The sequence below is a fragment of the Aulonocara sp. 'chitande type north' Nkhata Bay genome, linkage group LG10 (genome assembly GCF_057382095.1).
Source record: "Aulonocara sp. 'chitande type north' Nkhata Bay isolate Kocher_YH1m ecotype deep benthic linkage group LG10, A_spYH_male_GT1.1, whole genome shotgun sequence".
NCBI classification, from domain to species: Eukaryota; Metazoa; Chordata; class Actinopteri; order Cichliformes; family Cichlidae; genus Aulonocara; species Aulonocara sp. 'chitande type north' Nkhata Bay.
In genome coordinates this window covers 14,844,900-14,862,132 of record NC_141353.1, presented here as the reverse complement: position 1 = coordinate 14,862,132, position 17,233 = coordinate 14,844,900, and the positions used below count along the sequence as shown (strand labels likewise).

Genomic DNA, 17,233 nt, shown 5'->3' with positions numbered 1-17,233 from the left:
TCTGATTCCCATCCTTATCTGAGGAAAGTAAACATGTGCATGTGTTTGCAGACATCCAAGCTAAATATAGTATGAGATTGAGATATATATATATATATATATATATATATATATATATATATATATATATATATCAGCCAAAGTCGCTTTCTATTTCAAATAATTGCTGAACTTGAATCTAATCTAAACCTCTCAGGTGCCTTTCACTAAATTTGTCCTCCCTTTTGTTTTCTGACCCTCTCGCCGCTTTGCATCCTAAAGAGTGACTTAACACTGGCGTGCCAGAAGGATTTGTTCTTGCCATGTAATCCTTTACATACAGAAAGCAGGCAGGCAGGCTTGGAGTGTGTGCCGGAGAGATTAAATTATTGTCCTTAAACACCCAGATTTGTTCTTAAAATTGGATGAAGCAGCAGAAATGCAGCGTGACTCTTTGGTCTACAGCCGGTCTGTGTCTCCTCTTTGTCTGCAGCCTTGTTACACTGTAAGCATCTCTGTGTTTTAGCCTGCAGACACTTGAAAAAAACAAAACAAAAAAAACAAAGCAGATATCATTCCTGAAAGAAGGATAGCAAATTCATGTGTAGAGCAATATTCAAATGTATTTGTACACAGACAGCACCGCAGCATGCTCATTCTGCTTTGCATTTGTCCTGACAATGTGGAGGTGGAAGCAACTCACCACACGAGAAAGCGCAGTCACAAATGCAAGGGACACATTGTGCAAAGAACCGTTTCCAGCCGGTCTCCTTCTTCCTGCAGTTGTCTATCTGAGAGCAGCCTCGTTTGGGTGGGCCGAAGTAGCTCTTACCCACGCAGGTGGAGTTGCATGTCCCACTCAGTTCACGCTCGCTGATTTCAATCTGCCCCTGCTTACACATTCCTAAAAGGCAGGTCAAAGAGCGTAAATGTTGATACTGGGTCAGAAAACCTATTGTTGTTGTTGTTGTTTTGTTGCGGTTTGTGTGGACTCACGTAGGCAGATAGGTTTTGGAGTCCAGAGGCCATTAGGCTGACATGATCTGGTAGAGTTTCCAATAAGCCTGAATCTTGAGCGGCAGGTGTACCTCACCACAGATCCCACCCACCAGTCATTACCATACACTGCTCCATTGTAGTCCACATCTGGCCTTCCACAGTTCACTGACACACAGAGAAAAGGAAATGCAGGAAATACAAAGCACAAGACGAAGGTATTTTTAACAAGTGACCTTTTGTTTCTTCGCTCTGATTCTGTGTCTTACCTCTGCACAAGGATTTGTAGCCGAGCCAGCAGCAGCTAGAGTCTCCACAGCGATCTCTCCTCAGCTCCCGGTGCCGCGCTTTACAACCTCCTAAACAAAGCGGGGCTGACCCAGACCAGTATGTGTCATCTATGAAATTCGGCTGGGAAATCGATTCGATCTCACCTGAAGAAGAAAAATACTAAATCATTGGCTTCTTAATACGCAAGGATTGGACAAACATTCATGTATGCCATGACTTAGTAACCAGAAAGTTAGTGAAGAATAGCATTACAGTGTCAGAAAAGGAGATCTTACCACTACCTTCCAGCTCTCCATTCCACTCAGGAAACTGAGATGTCCCTCTGTGGATGGACCCAAACAACAACAGGAGCAGCAGTATGTAAAATCTCACAGTTCCCATCTCCTGATGAAGTAGTTTTTCTAAAAAAAATGTTTTAGGTGCACCCAGGAACCAACTAGAAGCATTATACTACGCCATCACTAGACTATGAAGCCATTAGAATCAGTCCCAGGAGAACCGAGTTCACTCACTGGAGGAAGAGGAAGCAGCGAGAGAGAGTTTAAGTAACGCTTCAACTAAGCTCTGTGTGCTGCCTAATCTTCTACAAACAGCTAATGCTGTGCACTGTTTATCATCCTGGGACTCCACTTGGGCAAAGCTGTGTCACGATTTTGACACCTGATTAGAGCTGGGCGATATGAGATTTTTTCATATCACGATATGTTTTTTTCATTTCAGGCGATAACGATATATCACGATATAAGCCAAATAACTATATTTGTAAGATTTAAATGTGCCGTTGCTCACAAGTAAAATGTGAAATAATCAGCAGCTTGTTTTTATTTAAATATTTATTTCCCATAATAAGTTCAACAGGGTAGATGTACTTAAGGAACATGAGACTTTTTCAGATAAATAAAGGCAAATATTGCAAACTACACAAAAGGCAGCCGCTAAAGCGTTTAAGTTTCAAAATAGAACAAACGAAACAGACTAAATTGTCAATTCCACTTAGAAACAAAATATTAATTCTAAAAATAAATCTTAGTTTGTTTTACAGAAGAACAGACAAAACTGACTAACTTTTGTCAATATCAAATAAACTGAGAACTAAAAGGAAATTCTCAATCTCTCCTTGTTGTATAGCTTAGCTTTTCAAACAGTTTTAACAGTTACTTTAGTCTGACAAAAGCCGAATGACGAATTAGCGCTTCCAGTCAGAGACTCAGGCTACGTCCACACGTACACGGGTATTTTTGAAAACGGAGATTTTCCGTTTTCGTTTTAAAAAATAATCCCGTCCACACATAAAGGCAGAAATGAAGGAAAACGCTGCTATGAACATGCCAAAGCAGCAGGTGGCGCTAGATTCCTAACCGTGCAGAAATGTTGGCCAATCAGAAGTCTAGAAGCCTCGGTGGGAAAAAGTAAACAAAGCTGGGGCATAGAAGCAGAACCGAGTCGTATGTGTGGAGGGACAGTAACTGTGTGTATATGTCAGCATTTAAACACTGCAGAGAGTAGAATTAACAGTATTGTAGAAATTCATTTCACTGAAACAATAACGTGGCGCAGTGTGACGCATGCTCCAGTTTATTGTATTTCCAGACTTGCTTTCGGCACAATTTACAGTGCACGCTACTCTATTTTTTGTCAGACTTGAAATAGCCGAAATACCTTCACACTACGGAACTTCTATGGCTCTTCCGTTTGACAGTCTCTCCGGCATTGGAACCATCATCTTTTTTCTCTTCGGTCACGCTCGGTTGATTTTTCTAGTCGGCACACTCATTTCCTCCATTACCCGCTGGCTACTTCCCAAACAAACACACGTGCGGCTTGGCACTTGTGCTGTACGTAACAAGCCACGCGACGTGACGCTGCGGCTGTGATTGGTTCGGCTCTGCGCTACTTAATTTGGATTGGCTGACCTTTTTTTTTTTTTTTCTTTGAGGACAAGAGCGGCGAGGTCTATCGCGATAGCTTAATTTCTCTATCGAGTAAAAGTTATATCGCGATACATATCGTTATCGTTCTATCGCCCAGCTCTACACCTGATCAAAGGTTTTTATAGGTTTAAAGCAGAAGAGGGATGAAAGAACGACCGTCTCCAAATTGATGAGACGAGTGATGGATAACAGAGGTACTTGTACCTTAAACACAGACGCTTTATCCAATGCACATCATTCACATTAGATGGATTAACTAAAATATATGAAATATATATAATTATATAGAATATATTGAGAGAAATATAGAACTTTGTTTTGGTCAGCATGAAAAATTGTAATGGTTTTCTGGGGTTTTTTGTCTTTCTTGTATGAGAAAAGCAGAAAACAAACCTAATGTTGGCCTTGTTGCTTGAAAACAACCTGCTGAAGTTCAAACAAAGAAAAGAAAGATGATTTAAGCGACTTTGAACATAGCATGGTTGTTGGTGCCAGACGGGCTGGTATGAGTTCAACCCTTTTTAGAGTTTACAGAAAATGGTTTGAAAGAGAAAATATCCAGAGAACAGTATTTCTCTGGCTGAAAATGTAACTTTATTATAACCAAGGTATGCAAAAGAGTATCTCTGAATGTACAACTTGACCAGCCATGAAGCAGATGGGCTGCAGCAGCAGAAGACCACACTCTGAGCGCCACTCCTGTCTCCTAAGAACAAGAAAAGCAAGCTAAAATTTCACAGGCTCACCAAAATTGAATAACAAAAGATTGAAAAGGCAACGCCTGGTCTGATGAGCCTGGATTTCCATTGTAACGCATCATGTCACAAAGCTTAAGTCATCTCAAACTGGTTTCTTGAACATGCCCTTAAGTCACCAGATCTCAATCCAATAGAACTCTTTTGAGATGTTGCAGGACGGGAGATTCACATCACCGATGTGCGATGACTGTGTGATGCTATCATGTCAAACTCTCAGAGAGATGTTTCGAGCACCTTGTGGAATCTAAGCGACAAATAATTAAGGCAGCTGTGCAGGCAGAAGGGGGTCCAAACTGGTACCAACAAGGTGTAACTAATGATGTGGGTGGTGAATGTGGACGTTAACAATACTACAGAGACAACGTTTAGATTTACAGCTCAGTTGAGTTCAGTCAAGACATTTTAGACGATTGAGATGTCAATTATACAGCCGTGTATATCAGTAACAGAGCTGCAGGAGTGCAGTTAGATTTAGCAGGTGGAGCTAAAACAGATGATGAATGTATGTAATACATAAAGAAAAAAGTTCACTCTTAAAAAAATATTACAAAACATAAAAAAAATAGACAAAAAGGTTTCACGTGTTTATTCAAGTTTAACTGGGAAAGGTACACACTCTGCGAGATAAGGTGAGCCCTCTTAGCTTTAATCCAGATTCTGTTGAATATTAATGACAACACGACGTCCCATGACTCATGTTCTTAACCTTTAAAGGTTTCAGCTGATGTATCTCTGAATTTGATTGATTGAGAACCCAGCAGGCAGTGCAACATTAGCCTTCAACTGTCTCGACAGATTTTACAGCACGAGACACGAACATCTAACTGAAAACAGTTTAAAATTAAGATGCTACACATTAGCAAATAAACACATAAAAAACAGTTTACTTGCCTAATATAGGCTTACATTCAACATGAATCATAACAGTACGTGTTCCTTAATTCAGATGTTATAATTTAAGTAAAGCAGTTCGCTTTCTGTTCAAATCCAAGCCAGGTTTTTGTAGAAGTTCATGAATTCCAAGAAGAGTGTGACTGTGTACTTTGTGCCTGCTCAGGATGTGCATCAAGTCAAAGCACCTCCATCTCCTGTTGCTGAGCAGCATCCTGGAGCTGCAGCATTACAGACTCCTCTCCTGCCTGTGACAGTCCTCCAGTGAGGACATACAGCATGCCCTCTTCCTGTCCGCCTTCCTCAGCGCCAACTGTCGAGCCTGGCTCGTCGATCCTCTGCTCTTCCAGCAGCACCCCTTTCAATTCCACCTGCACCTCTGCAGGAGCTGCTCCTTCCTGCAGCTCCTGACCTTCCGTCGGCTCGCTGCCGCCGTCCTCCTCCGCTTGCCTGTTTTGTCTTTCTCGCATCAACTGCTCGGTCAGCTCCACGCTCTCGTAGCGAATCAGCTGCAGACGCAAGAAACCATCCTCGTGCTCCTTGTACCTGTCAAGAGCGAATAAAGACTTCAAGCGTTGCAATAGCTATTACTGCAGCTGCTTCACTGCAACACTCACCTGAACCTGGGGTGTCCGGACGGCCACTTAAATTGGTGCTTTTTGTGCAGATGGACAGTTAGGTTGTTGCCCCTGGTGAAACACTGGCCGCACACATGGCACTTGTAGCGAGCTACAAAACTCCCCTGGTTATGGAAATAAAACACAATCATCAATGAAAACATCAAAAATCCCTACTTGAACGCAAGTTTAAACAAACACTTCAAACATCACCTCGTGCTCTCTTTTGTGGTGAATCTTCATGGTGCAAGCGGCTCGAGATGTAAAGCCACAGCCAGGGACGTCACAGTGGAAGGCTGACTCGCTGCTGTGGGTGTCCAGATGTTTGCGCAAGTCGACCAGATTCTTACAGCTGTGAGGTTTTTTGGTTTTTTTTTAAAAACGGTGGGAGCAAATGTCATTGTCTGTTTAATAACTTAATCCTGACTTAAATTGGTGAAGTTTCAGGGGTTTGGGTACCTGTACTCGCAGTAGTCACAGCTGTATGGCTTCTCGTTGCTGTGGCGGAACTTGATATGGTTGCGCAGTGAAGAGGGCGACGGGCACGTCATGTCACATAATGGGCATTTGTAGTGGCTCACTGTCCCAATAAAGCAGTGGGGAAATTAAATTAGTCTATATTAAGACTACAGAGTTGTTTGTTGGCAACAGGATTTCTTCACTCACTCACAACAAAGTGCATCACATGCTCAGCAGATCAAAAATAGACACTGTGAAGGACTGTTTTTATTTTTGGTTGCGTCAAGCCAAGAAATAGTTGTGAAATGCTTCATTTTAAAACTGGATGCTCTCACTATGAAGCAGAAAAGATCCAGAAAGATGCTGATTAACTCATCTGGCTCACAGTCCATCACAATTCCCGGGTTATTGTAATGTGTGACATGCAGAAATAAAGTCTTAGTCTTAAACACAATCTGAGTGAAGACCTGGTAGATGAACAATGTGTGAAAGCTTCACCTCCAAGAGTATGGAACAGATTTGCTTCATACTCCAGGAGTATCATTTTTTGTGAATTGTGTATGGATGGACACCTCATCATGGCATAAGCTCATGTGTAAAAAAAAAAAAAAAAAAAAAAAGCACAATGAAGCATAACTGACCGTGGGTCCTCATGTGGTCCCTCAGAAGTCTTTCTGTTGCAAAACGTTTGGAGCAGTGTGAGCACTGGAACCTCTGACCTATGTGACACGACACAGATTGTTCGATTATTAAAGGTTTTTTTTAACATTACTAAGCTTAATTTCATAAATCTGACAGAATCTACCTTCCATGGCGCTCTGTCGTATGATGTGGTCAAACAGCTTTGTATTGTTGGCATACATCCCCCCACAGCCGGGACATGCCACCACCTTTTCCTGAGTGTGGCTGCGCAGGTGCTCTCGCAGCTTAGGACGGCCTTTAGCAGTCGCTTCACAGTCTGAAAATGACAGGCACAAAACCTGGATTCAAAAGTCTGAAATCCTCAGCTCGACACTGAAAATGTACAGCTGTACAATCTTCACTTAACATTTACAGTTGAAAAAAAACAACAAACACTGTAAGCGTACCTTTCCATCCACAGCGGATCGGGATTTCACAGTCTCCTGTAGGTATCTCTATGCACAGGCTGTGCATTTCCACATGGCGATAAAACCACTCAGGGTTTTCATACGGTGGTTGCTTTAACACATGTGCATTAAGAGAGTTACAGAGCCACATGTATTATTAGTTTAACTCTACTACACAGATCATTTAAAAACTCAGAAATACTGGGTTCAGGAACACTAACAGAGATCTGAACACAGTTCACAGTGCCATCCACAAAAGCAGGTTAAAGCTTTGTCATGCAAAGAAAAAGCCATTTATGAACATAATCCAAAACACTGCTGTCTTCTCTGGGCCAAACCTCATTTATAATAGAGTGAAGCAAAGCAGAGACCTTTTCTGATGTCAGACGAATTAACATTTGCAATTCTTTTTGGAAAACATGGATGTCATGTTCTCTGGAGTGAACAGTGGAGAGACTAGCCAGCTTGTTTTCAGGCTTCGGTTCAAAACCCTAGACCTCTCACGTTACGAAGTAGCATTAGTGTCTATAGAACTGGCAGCATAAGATTTGGGAAAGCTCCATCAATGCTCAATGTATCTGCTACTCTCGTCTTTCACCAGCAGCAGATACAGCAAACTTACTTCACATTCCTCCCAAAGGCAGACAAAATTATCTGGGATTTCAGGGATGATGTTGCGATTGTGGTAGGCGATGGAGCAGTTGCCGATTTTTGGATGGGCACTGAGAACCTGCTGACCCAGCTGCTTTAGTTTAGTGTGATAACAGTGAAAGAACACGTGTCGCCGCAACTCTTCAGATCCCTCCACGGAGCAAAAACCACAGTCTCTCCACAGACAGCTTCTCTCCCCTTTGCACAAAAAGTAAAAGAGACTAGATTAGGAGGAATCATCACTTTGGGCAAAGGATCAGTATGACTTATCTATCTGAATGCCTTGTTTATCATCAGGACTTTGGATGCCAGCAAAGTTAAGTAAATTAATCCAATTCAATATCTAGTGGCCAAATGTTATGAATAAGTAGCTGATGGATAAAAACTCTCGTCATTTCTAGTGGTGGTCTAGACGTGCAGTAAGTGAGGCCACACTGGTTAAGGCCTATTGAACCAAATCATTAAAACACGTTCCTGTCCAGCTCCTCACGCTACATCTCCAAAACAAACACCTCAGCTATGGAGGTGCCACACGTACACGAAGCTGCGTTTCACCTCACCCTCTGTTTCTTCTTCTTCCTCCTCCTCCTCTTCCAAAGCACTTAGATGACCCTCCACATGCTTGCAAAAGTTTTCCATCCGATTAAATGATTCCTGGCATGAACCCCACTCACACTCCAGCTTGAGTGCTTTCTTCTGCATTCGCTTGTTAGGAGGCATCTCTCCGAGTCACAACTGGACTAAATGTCAGACGTTTCGCTCCAGGACCGAAGTCGCAAACGCTGTTTGACCATCACCTGACCGCCCAGCAACTAAGCTGCTAGCTTACATTAAACAGTCTCCACAGTGTTGCTGAAACACCAGCAGAGAACTGTTTAATAAGCTAAAAGCATAAATTGTTATAAGCTTCACGACAGCGTTAAAAGAGAGCTCGTATTCATCGGACCTGTTCTTCTTCCGTCCACAAACGCGGGCTGTGCAACAACACCGACGTTCCCCTTGAAACAAAGTTTAGTTAAATAGTTCCTACGCAAAAAAAAATTCCTTTTTGTATTTACAGTTAACAATTGGAAGATATTTACAATAAATCTTCATTTTTATTGACATTTATTCAAATATTTTACTTAAGTATAAATTTAGGGCATTTATGCTCCTATAATTTTATTTTATACTAGTGGACACTGTGTACATTTTAAAGGCAAAAATATCACCTTACTACACGCTTACAATTATGGAAGACCAGAAGAATTCCACACATCAAAATCAAAGTATTTTGTGCTTTAATCATAAGTTTAGTGATGTCTAATTAAAGATTATGAAAAAGTATTTGGTAAAAGATTTTACTAGCGCACATTTCATTGCACAATTCATTAATAAAGCACAAAATGTTCTGTTTTGAGGTGAGTGACTCTTTGGGTCTTCCATGTCAAACAACCCACAACCTGTTCCCGTTAGGCGTCGCCACAGCAGATCACCTGCCTCAATCTAACCCTAACACTCTCTTCTGTCTCACCAACCCTCTGCATGTCCTCCCTTTCAGCTATTTGTATACAATGGATAAACAGGTAATGCTAAATTTTTGGTAAAATGTCTGCACTTCAATTGTATATTGATTGCTTGTGTTACAATTCAGCATGAGAGAGGTAAAACCACACAAACTGTGACTTGGTCCCATTTCTGAACTATAACGGAAACACTTTAAGCACTATAATTTAGCACACTTTCTCCCAAGTATTAATACAACACAATCTTACATCATCATTTTTCCCGTTTTTATTTGATAATCTGTGCCTTCAATCTCAGTAAACAGTTTTGCACTTGTAATTACATTCCTAAATAAAAAAGTCCAGTGCCAGTTGACTTCACGTTGATGCTCTTTCTGAAACCGTTGGGATGATGCTCAGTCCTAAACAACACGGCTATATATTTGATGAAAGAAAAGCAAAGACGATCAGTTATCTTTAATCGGGATGTGCTTTTTCCACAATCAGGACGTGGTCATGTGACTTCATGACCTCTATTTAATCATCTCCTCACACTTTATTGATGACTACACTCCTTTGATATTTCACTGCTGTTCTTCACAACAATCATTTTGTTGTTGTGACTTTTGTTGAGAGGGAAAAGAAACAACCAAGAAGCACTAAATGAGTTTAATATTCCTACCATAACTGCATTAAAGTGTAAGTAGGCACATTTTCTCTCAACAGCAGGTTAAAGCAGTATGTGAACATGTGAATATTTGACCAGTTTTTAGAGGATTTCTACATTTGCAAGTCAGCGATGTCTGCTACACCGAAGATCAAAACTTGACAGACTTTCTTTTTAAAAACCAAGTATAAAAATATACTTTCAGGTTGAACACGTGGGGTGATTAAGACCCAGTTACATTTCCCTGACTGTAATGACTGAATCCCAGGAGAGCGCTACTGTTGGCATCAAATCATTAGCCGTTCTGCTTGTACATATATATGAAAATGTTGTGGTGAAGTTAAATAAAGCTTTAATCCTTGCTCTGCAGAAAGAGTCTGAATATGAAAAATGTCAGTGAGGTAGTGGAAACTATTAAAAGGCAAATGAACAGTGAGCCTGTAAAATAGTTCCACAGCAGTATCATATTTTCCTCAGTCAGCACTCCGTCCTCAGTCCCGGTAATCTAGACGTCATAGAAGAGACGGACGAGATGATAACGGATCCCAAAAGCCACTGCGCTGCCCATCACCTGAGTGAGACGCAGAAATGAGAGGCGAGTCAAACATTTTATGGCTGACAATATTCAGGCATATGTGGATACTGCAGGTGCTCTGTTATACCTGTATGACGAGCATGATGACTGTGAGAGTTCTCTCGTGGACGGGTCCGAGTACTTTCAGCACCAGGTTTATTAAGGTCATGTTGTTGCACTCAATAAAATCACCATCCCCCTCATGGCCTCTGCGCACCTCGAGCAGCTTTAATAACTCTGCCACCTGTTGAGGATTAAAGGTTTTATTGTTATCAGCCAGTAAACACAGCCCGACGCATGCTAGTGGTCTGCCTCAGCTGTGTGTGTGTGCGCGTTCATACATGATATCCAAACTTGTGAGTTATTATCAACTTCTCCAATTTTTTTAATTAAGCAAATTAATGTATTGGATTAATTCATCTGATTTTCAGGTTGATACATATGGTTCATTGTCATTTTTTTATGTTGCATGTAACCTGTCCCATGGGCATAATTATTATGTGCCAAATCTAGGTGTGCTGCGATGTGCGGTACAACCTGTATGCAGTGCTGTGAAAAACTAGATACTCCCTGTGATTCATTACATCGTAGAACTACTTTTAATTGTTTTCTGTATGGCTTTATCAGTCAGTCACATTAATGTAGAAGAATTCTGGCCCACTCTTATTGCTTGTTGCTTTATCTTTTTTTTTCTAGGTTAGATTTGCTGCTGTTCTTGGGATCATTTGGGTCATGCAACAGAACAGACAGCTAAATGTGGCCTCACATTTGGCTCTAGTACACTTTGGTATACAGAGGCATTCATGGCTGACTGAATGACTTCACCGTTACCGTGCGTGACACTTGGAGGGATATCATGCACAGCCATATTTGGCCATATTGCTGGTTTTTTTTTATTATTATTTCTCTGAAAACTGTATTATGTGATCACGGATTGAATCTGTTGGAACGCGTGAGAAGACTAACTGTAGAATGATGGACTTCAATTGTTTGGAAATGACTTTATAGCCCATCTCAGACTGATGGGCAGCAACAATTGCTTCTCTGCCATTAATGCTTATATCTTTCTCTCATTGGCGTTTTGTTAACAAGCATCTGAATGCTTCACACCAGCAAACTGCCAACACGTCTGCTTTTATAGAGGCGCTCACACTTGATGATGAACAATTAATCAAGCGCATTTGATCAGCAGCACCTGGCTGCTATTTACCCTGTTATTTTTTTTTATGGAAGCAGTCAGTGCAGTGAGTATTTTACGGGACTCTGTCATACAGTGTATGAGAAAATGTGTTCTGCGTCACAACCAAATAATGCGTCTGGGTTTTAATAACGGACGCTGACAGCGCGAGGCAATTGGAGCAGAAACAATCAGCTTCATTGCCCAAAGCAATTAGATAATTATATTCATAAAGATTTCCTCATTTCATCTTATCAAAAGTCTGGATTTGGTGCTTTCCTCTTTGAGTTGTGATGGGACAAGACCAGCAGCTGACATGATTTACAGCTTAGTTGAGGAGAATTTCTATTAAAGCATGGGAATACTCAAACAGAGAAAACGCAAAAGAAAAGCTTTACCGTCAAAATGAGGTGGCCTAACTTAGAGAGGTCCTTTGTTTTGAATTTAGAGTAGCTCATCCCCAGCTTGCCATTTTCTGGGTTCAACCTTTAGTTAGAAGGAGCATTGGAAGAAAGAAAAAGTTGAGCAATACACATATCAACAGGGTATAATCGTATATAAATGATGTTCATAATCAGGCAGTCACCTCGGGAGCCGGTGCCTGGGACAGGGGATTATGTGAAACAGCTGTGGTACGGAGTAGACAAAGTTAACCACTTGAGGAATGAAGAACAGCAGCATTGTTTTGCTGAAGTGTCCCAGGATGCCGACTACAGCAAAGGTCATCCCAGCAAAGTAGCAGAAAGTATCTCCCACAAACACAGATGAAGGGTACCTGTGACAAAACAGATTACAATCACCATGCTAGAGGGGGACTTGCACATATAGCTCTTTGTTTTTGATTGCAGAAAATATATGTTAACTTTCCCGAGTTTGGTAGACTTATCTTACCAGTTGTGGTACATAAGCGCTAATGTGGTGAAGAAGAACGGTATCATGAAGTAGAGGGAGAAAACGTGGTCATCGCGGTAATCTCCTAATAATAAGAAGAAAGTGCAAAGAACCACATGTTACACAAAATATGTCCAGCTTCTGCACCCGTGTGACGGGAAACGAAAATGCATACCGCTGAGCTCCAGAAGGTTAAATATGATGATGGAGCCCGAGATAAACAGAGCTTGGCCTGATTCGATCCCGTTGATGCCTGCTAGGATGTTGATGGCGTTTGTGCAGAATACAGCAAGCATTCCCATGTAGACATAGTACAGGATGCCTGCAGAAGAAATGACGAAACACCATTTAAAGGAAGACTTCAAAGCAGTGAATCCAGACAAAGAACAGCGGACAACCACACAACTCACCCAAATCCAAGTGCAGTCCGAGCAGTGCTCTGAAGGGCTTGGGCACCACTATGACAGTGTTGCCAAAGTTGGTAAAATAGACCATGAGCAGTGGCAAGGAAGCCATGGTGGGAAGCAAGAGCTTGTGTCTCCACCGGAGGTTGAGCACATCATCGGCAAAACCAAGGAAGATCATGCAACAGATGGCTAGAAGTGCACCGATGAGCTGTACAAACTGGCAAAAACAACGCACACAAAGGTCAGACGTGAGGTTCAGACTGGAAAGAAACACGGGGTCATTGCACATCAGTGTACTCACCTCATCATGTGGGAAGCCCATGCACTGATCTCCAACAAAGCAGCTGAGGAAAGGCACTGGGATGAAACAGAAAAGGATGATGAGGAAGACAGTTCCACTGATGACTCCTTGAGACTCTGGACTGTAAAGAAAGGGGAGTGAAAAGGAAAACAATTTATTATCATATTTTACTGAATATGTCATTTAAGCTGAAAGCCGTGTAGCTAAAAGGACAGACAGGGAGACGACTCACACTTCCTTTTTGGATGTTTTGTTTAGATCCACTCCGTATAATCTGGCTGATATGAAATGATCTTTGAAAGCCGGAATGAGTTTCAGTGTGGCCAAGCAGCCGAGCACAGACATGAAGCAGTTGATGACCAGCGGAAGGACGGGTATGGGTGACATTATTTCGGGCTTTTTGGCGAATTGGTTTCTGCCAGATCGAAATCACGTTTGTAGCTATTGTGACGCCGCTTCCCTGCGGGCGGGCGACGGATTGGCTCTGACTGTGATCACCGAGGTACGAGAAACATATCAAGCCATCATTTCAGAACAAAAGGCGTCTCTGTAATTCCACGGTCAAAAAAAATCCACAAGTCTATAAGTCCTCGAGTCACAGTGGTAATCCATACCATCTGTCATTACGACTTGTAAATTGTATTAGCTCTGCATTGCCTGGCTGTCTAAACTCCACGTCTGACATTAGTTCAACCGTTAAGTCATACAACTTACAACAAGATGGGACTTCCGATTGGGGTTTTCAAAATAAAACGTTATTGGCCCATAACGTCTCTCTCTCGAACCCGTTTTTAAAGCTAAAATGAGCTTTCAATAGAATAAAATACCTATTGTGTGTAAGTTTCAATGTTTGCATTATTTACAGAATATCTGAAATTTTGATAAGGTTTTGAGAGATTTCTGTATACTCTTATTGTATAAAGTATACAGAAAATACTAACTTTGACTTCCGACATCTGTATTGACGCGGGAGTGAAATCTTCTTCTTCGGTACATATTTTTTCGCACATACGTCATTTTTATGATAAAATTCTGCCACCTGTTGACAAAACAAATGCTTTCTCTCTTTTGTATAATGTATATTTTTCTTCTGTTGCTGTTTAGTAATATTGTTGTAGGCTATAGGTTATGTTGCATATATTTATTTCTTCTCTATTCATTTTGATATTATAATAGTAAAACCTTCCCAAGTGAGGGACTTATCTCATCATATCATATCTTTAATCAATACTGAAAATTGATTTCATATATATATATATATATATATATATATATATATATATATATATATATATATATATATATATATATATATATGTGTGTGTGTATATATATGTGTGTGTGTGTGTATATATACATGTGTGTGTGTGTGTATATATATGTGTGTGTGTGTGTATATATACATGTGTGTGCGTGTATATATATATATATATGTGTGTATATATATGTGTGTGTGTGTGTATATATATGTGTGTGTGTGTGTGTATATATACATGTGTGTGTGTGTGTGTGTGTATATATATATACATGTGTGTGCGTGTATATATATACATGTGTGTGCGTGTATATATATATATATATATATATATATATATATATAAAGTGAAGAATTTATTTGAAACTTTAAATGGCTGAAATTGAGAAAAGCGAATTGGTACTGTCTCTTTCCTATCAGAAAAGAGACAAAGAAAATCTGAGAACATAGAACCAACTGCTGTATACTCCAGTAAAGTCATGCTACACACCTTCAGCAGCCACTTTTTATGTATGCATGTTCAAGTGCTTGTTAATCCAAACATCTAATTATCCAATCACATGTCAGCAGCTCAAAGCATTTAAACATGTAGATGTCTGTGAAGGTTCTCAGCCGTCCAGGTCATTGTAGTCTAAGGAGCTTGAAAATAAAAGTATCTGGACTTCTTTAAGTTGCTTGAAGATGGTGAAGAGTCCCCGATGTAGACATCACGAAGACAGCCTATTGAAGTTCAAACTGAGCATTAGAATAGTGGAAGAAAGGTGACTGAAACTGGTTGTTGGTACCAGATGGGCTGGTCTTCACAGTCTGGATTTCAGTCCAGTAAAGGACATTTTAAGGGAAATATGGATGAGCGAATGACAAACCTGCAGCAACTGTGTGGTGCTATTATTTCAATATGAAGCAAAATCTCAGAGAAATGTTTCCAGCACCTTGTTAAACCTGCATCATGAAGACTTAAAGCAGTTCTGAAGGGTTAATTAGTGTTACAATTTGAAAAATGTTTTAAGTGATCTGATTACAGTAAAAAGGTGAGGTGTGAGAATGACTTTCCTGATATGAGAACTGCACCAAAGCCATTGAGATAAAGTAGCATTAAGGGAAGTGAGAGATCTGTAGCTCTGAATGACAAATGAGCTAAAAACTGTTCTGATGAACTGTGAGATTCAGATGAGATTCGACACAATACAAAATGTCTTTAGTAGTGAAGTATATATAGAAACAACACATAGTCATTACTAGTATCCACTTGGCTTGCTGCCTGTATATTGGAGCTTTACCCTGGTGGATGAGAGTGTTTGTTCACTGCACCTTCAGATCAGGGAACAGGTCCTGACTGTCATCTGCGCTTTTGTGCCAAATGACAGTTTAGAGTACCCAGCTTTCTTGGAGTACATGGGTGAGGCGCTTGAGAATGCTTCACCTGGGCACGCCATCCTCTTAGTGGGAGACAATGCTCATGTGGGCAATGACAGTGAGACCTGGCGGGGCATAATTGGATGTAACAGCCTGCCAGATCTGAAGCCCTGTTCTGTTACTGGACTTAACAAACACCATGTTTGAACGAGCTGTCCATAAGTGCACATGGCACCAGGACACCCTAAACCGCAGGTCAATGATGAATTTTGTAATTGTATCATCAGATCTGCAGTCATATGTTCTGGACACTCAGGTGAAGGGAGGTGTGAGTTGGTAACTGATCACCACCTGGTTATGAGTTGGATCAGGTGGCGGGGGAAGATGCTGGACAGACCTGGGGCGCCAAAACATATAGTGTGGGTGCGCTGCCAACACCTGGCAGAGGTCCCAGGAGAGCTTTGACAACGTTCCGAGGGAGACTGGGGACATTGAGTCTGAATGGATCATGTTCAGCACCTCCATTGGTGAAAGTTGTGCACTGAGCTCTGGCCGCAAGGTGGTTGGTGCTTGTTGTGGTGGTAACCCCTGAACCAGATGGTGGACACTGGAGGTGAAGGGAACCATCAGGCCTCTGAAGTCCCACAGGCTAACTGGCTTGGTTAGCCTGTGGGACTTCAGAGGCAGCTGATAAGTACCGACAGGCCAGGCAGAATGCGAATTGGGCAGTAGCTGAAGCAAAAACCCGGGTTTGGGGGGAGTTTAGAGAGGTCATGGAAAAAGACTTTCAGACTGCCTCGAAGAGATTCTAGCAAACTGTCAGGCGACTCTATTATTTGGTGGTGGAAGAAATACTTGAGGAGCTCCTTAATCCCACTGACACTTCTTCAGTGGAAGCAGAGTCCGGGTACGAGCGGGACGACTCGTCCATCAACGGGGCAAGGCAACTGAGGCAGTTAAACAACTTCCTGTGGCAAGGCCACTGGAGTGGACAAGGTTCACCAGAGGCCATAGGTAAGGGTAGGGACGTAGACTGACATATGGTGCATATGAGTCTTCGCCATGTGAGAACAGCATACAGTAAACACAAAGACATTTTGCCCTTCAATGACTTGGTAACTGATTATTTAGAAACACAGAACCTGATTTTGTATTTAGCTGATGAAACTCACAAAAAGCAAACATGCACTATGAAAAATGCCTGAGCATTTTTTGTGTTGACTGTCACATCTATTTTATTTATTGCCTATAGCACATTTAAAGAACAAAGGCTGTCTTTTAAAGCGACAGGCACATTTATATTCCTGGTCTCCAAAAACAAACACTATATAAGAATTTGAAAGGTGTGTTTTGTTGTATTAACTAATTGTGATTTAGTGCTAATTAGAATGGGTTCAGAATTTGCAAATTAATGCTGATTCACCCCATAAGTCATGACACACTACTCTCCCTAATCTGCC

General features: G+C 41.2%; 3 protein-coding genes across 4 annotated transcripts; all 3 read right to left on the bottom strand.

The window, feature by feature from the left end:
* Positions 1 to 138: 138 nt before the first annotated feature.
* LOC147320472 (inactive serine protease PAMR1) lies at positions 139 to 1,876 on the bottom strand. Of its 2 annotated transcripts, none has more exons than XM_086308487.1 (4): positions 1,542 to 1,876; positions 1,245 to 1,409; positions 976 to 1,143; positions 139 to 883 (listed from the first exon to the last, which is right to left on the bottom strand). In XM_086308487.1, the coding sequence occupies exons 1-4, from the start codon at positions 1,645 to 1,647 to the stop codon at positions 633 to 635; spliced, it is 690 nt and encodes a 229-aa protein (XP_086164613.1). In that variant the 5' UTR covers positions 1,648 to 1,876; the 3' UTR covers positions 139 to 632. The 2 variants fall into 2 exon arrangements, with proteins under 2 accessions (XP_086164613.1, XP_086164614.1); XM_086308488.1 differs by having other exon boundaries at positions 1,548 to 1,876.
* Positions 1,877 to 4,405: 2,529 nt separating this feature from the next.
* On the bottom strand, positions 4,406 to 8,645 carry hinfp (histone H4 transcription factor). The gene is made up of 9 exons (XM_086308485.1): positions 8,222 to 8,645; positions 7,633 to 7,859; positions 7,011 to 7,122; positions 6,728 to 6,880; positions 6,564 to 6,641; positions 5,923 to 6,043; positions 5,677 to 5,815; positions 5,464 to 5,588; positions 4,406 to 5,392 (listed from the first exon to the last, which is right to left on the bottom strand). Exons 1-9 carry the CDS (start codon positions 8,379 to 8,381, stop codon positions 5,026 to 5,028), a joined length of 1,482 nt encoding a protein of 493 aa, XP_086164611.1. The 5' UTR covers positions 8,382 to 8,645; the 3' UTR covers positions 4,406 to 5,025.
* Positions 8,646 to 9,419: 774 nt separating this feature from the next.
* Positions 9,420 to 13,889, bottom strand: dpagt1 (dolichyl-phosphate (UDP-N-acetylglucosamine) N-acetylglucosaminephosphotransferase 1 (GlcNAc-1-P transferase)). Its single transcript, XM_086308486.1, has 9 exons — positions 13,395 to 13,889; positions 13,163 to 13,283; positions 12,865 to 13,078; positions 12,630 to 12,776; positions 12,455 to 12,539; positions 12,150 to 12,338; positions 11,962 to 12,049; positions 10,475 to 10,630; positions 9,420 to 10,383 (listed from the first exon to the last, which is right to left on the bottom strand). Exons 1-9 carry the CDS (start codon positions 13,547 to 13,549, stop codon positions 10,318 to 10,320), a joined length of 1,221 nt encoding a protein of 406 aa, XP_086164612.1. The 5' UTR covers positions 13,550 to 13,889; the 3' UTR covers positions 9,420 to 10,317.
* Between the last annotated feature and the right edge of the window lie 3,344 nt (positions 13,890 to 17,233).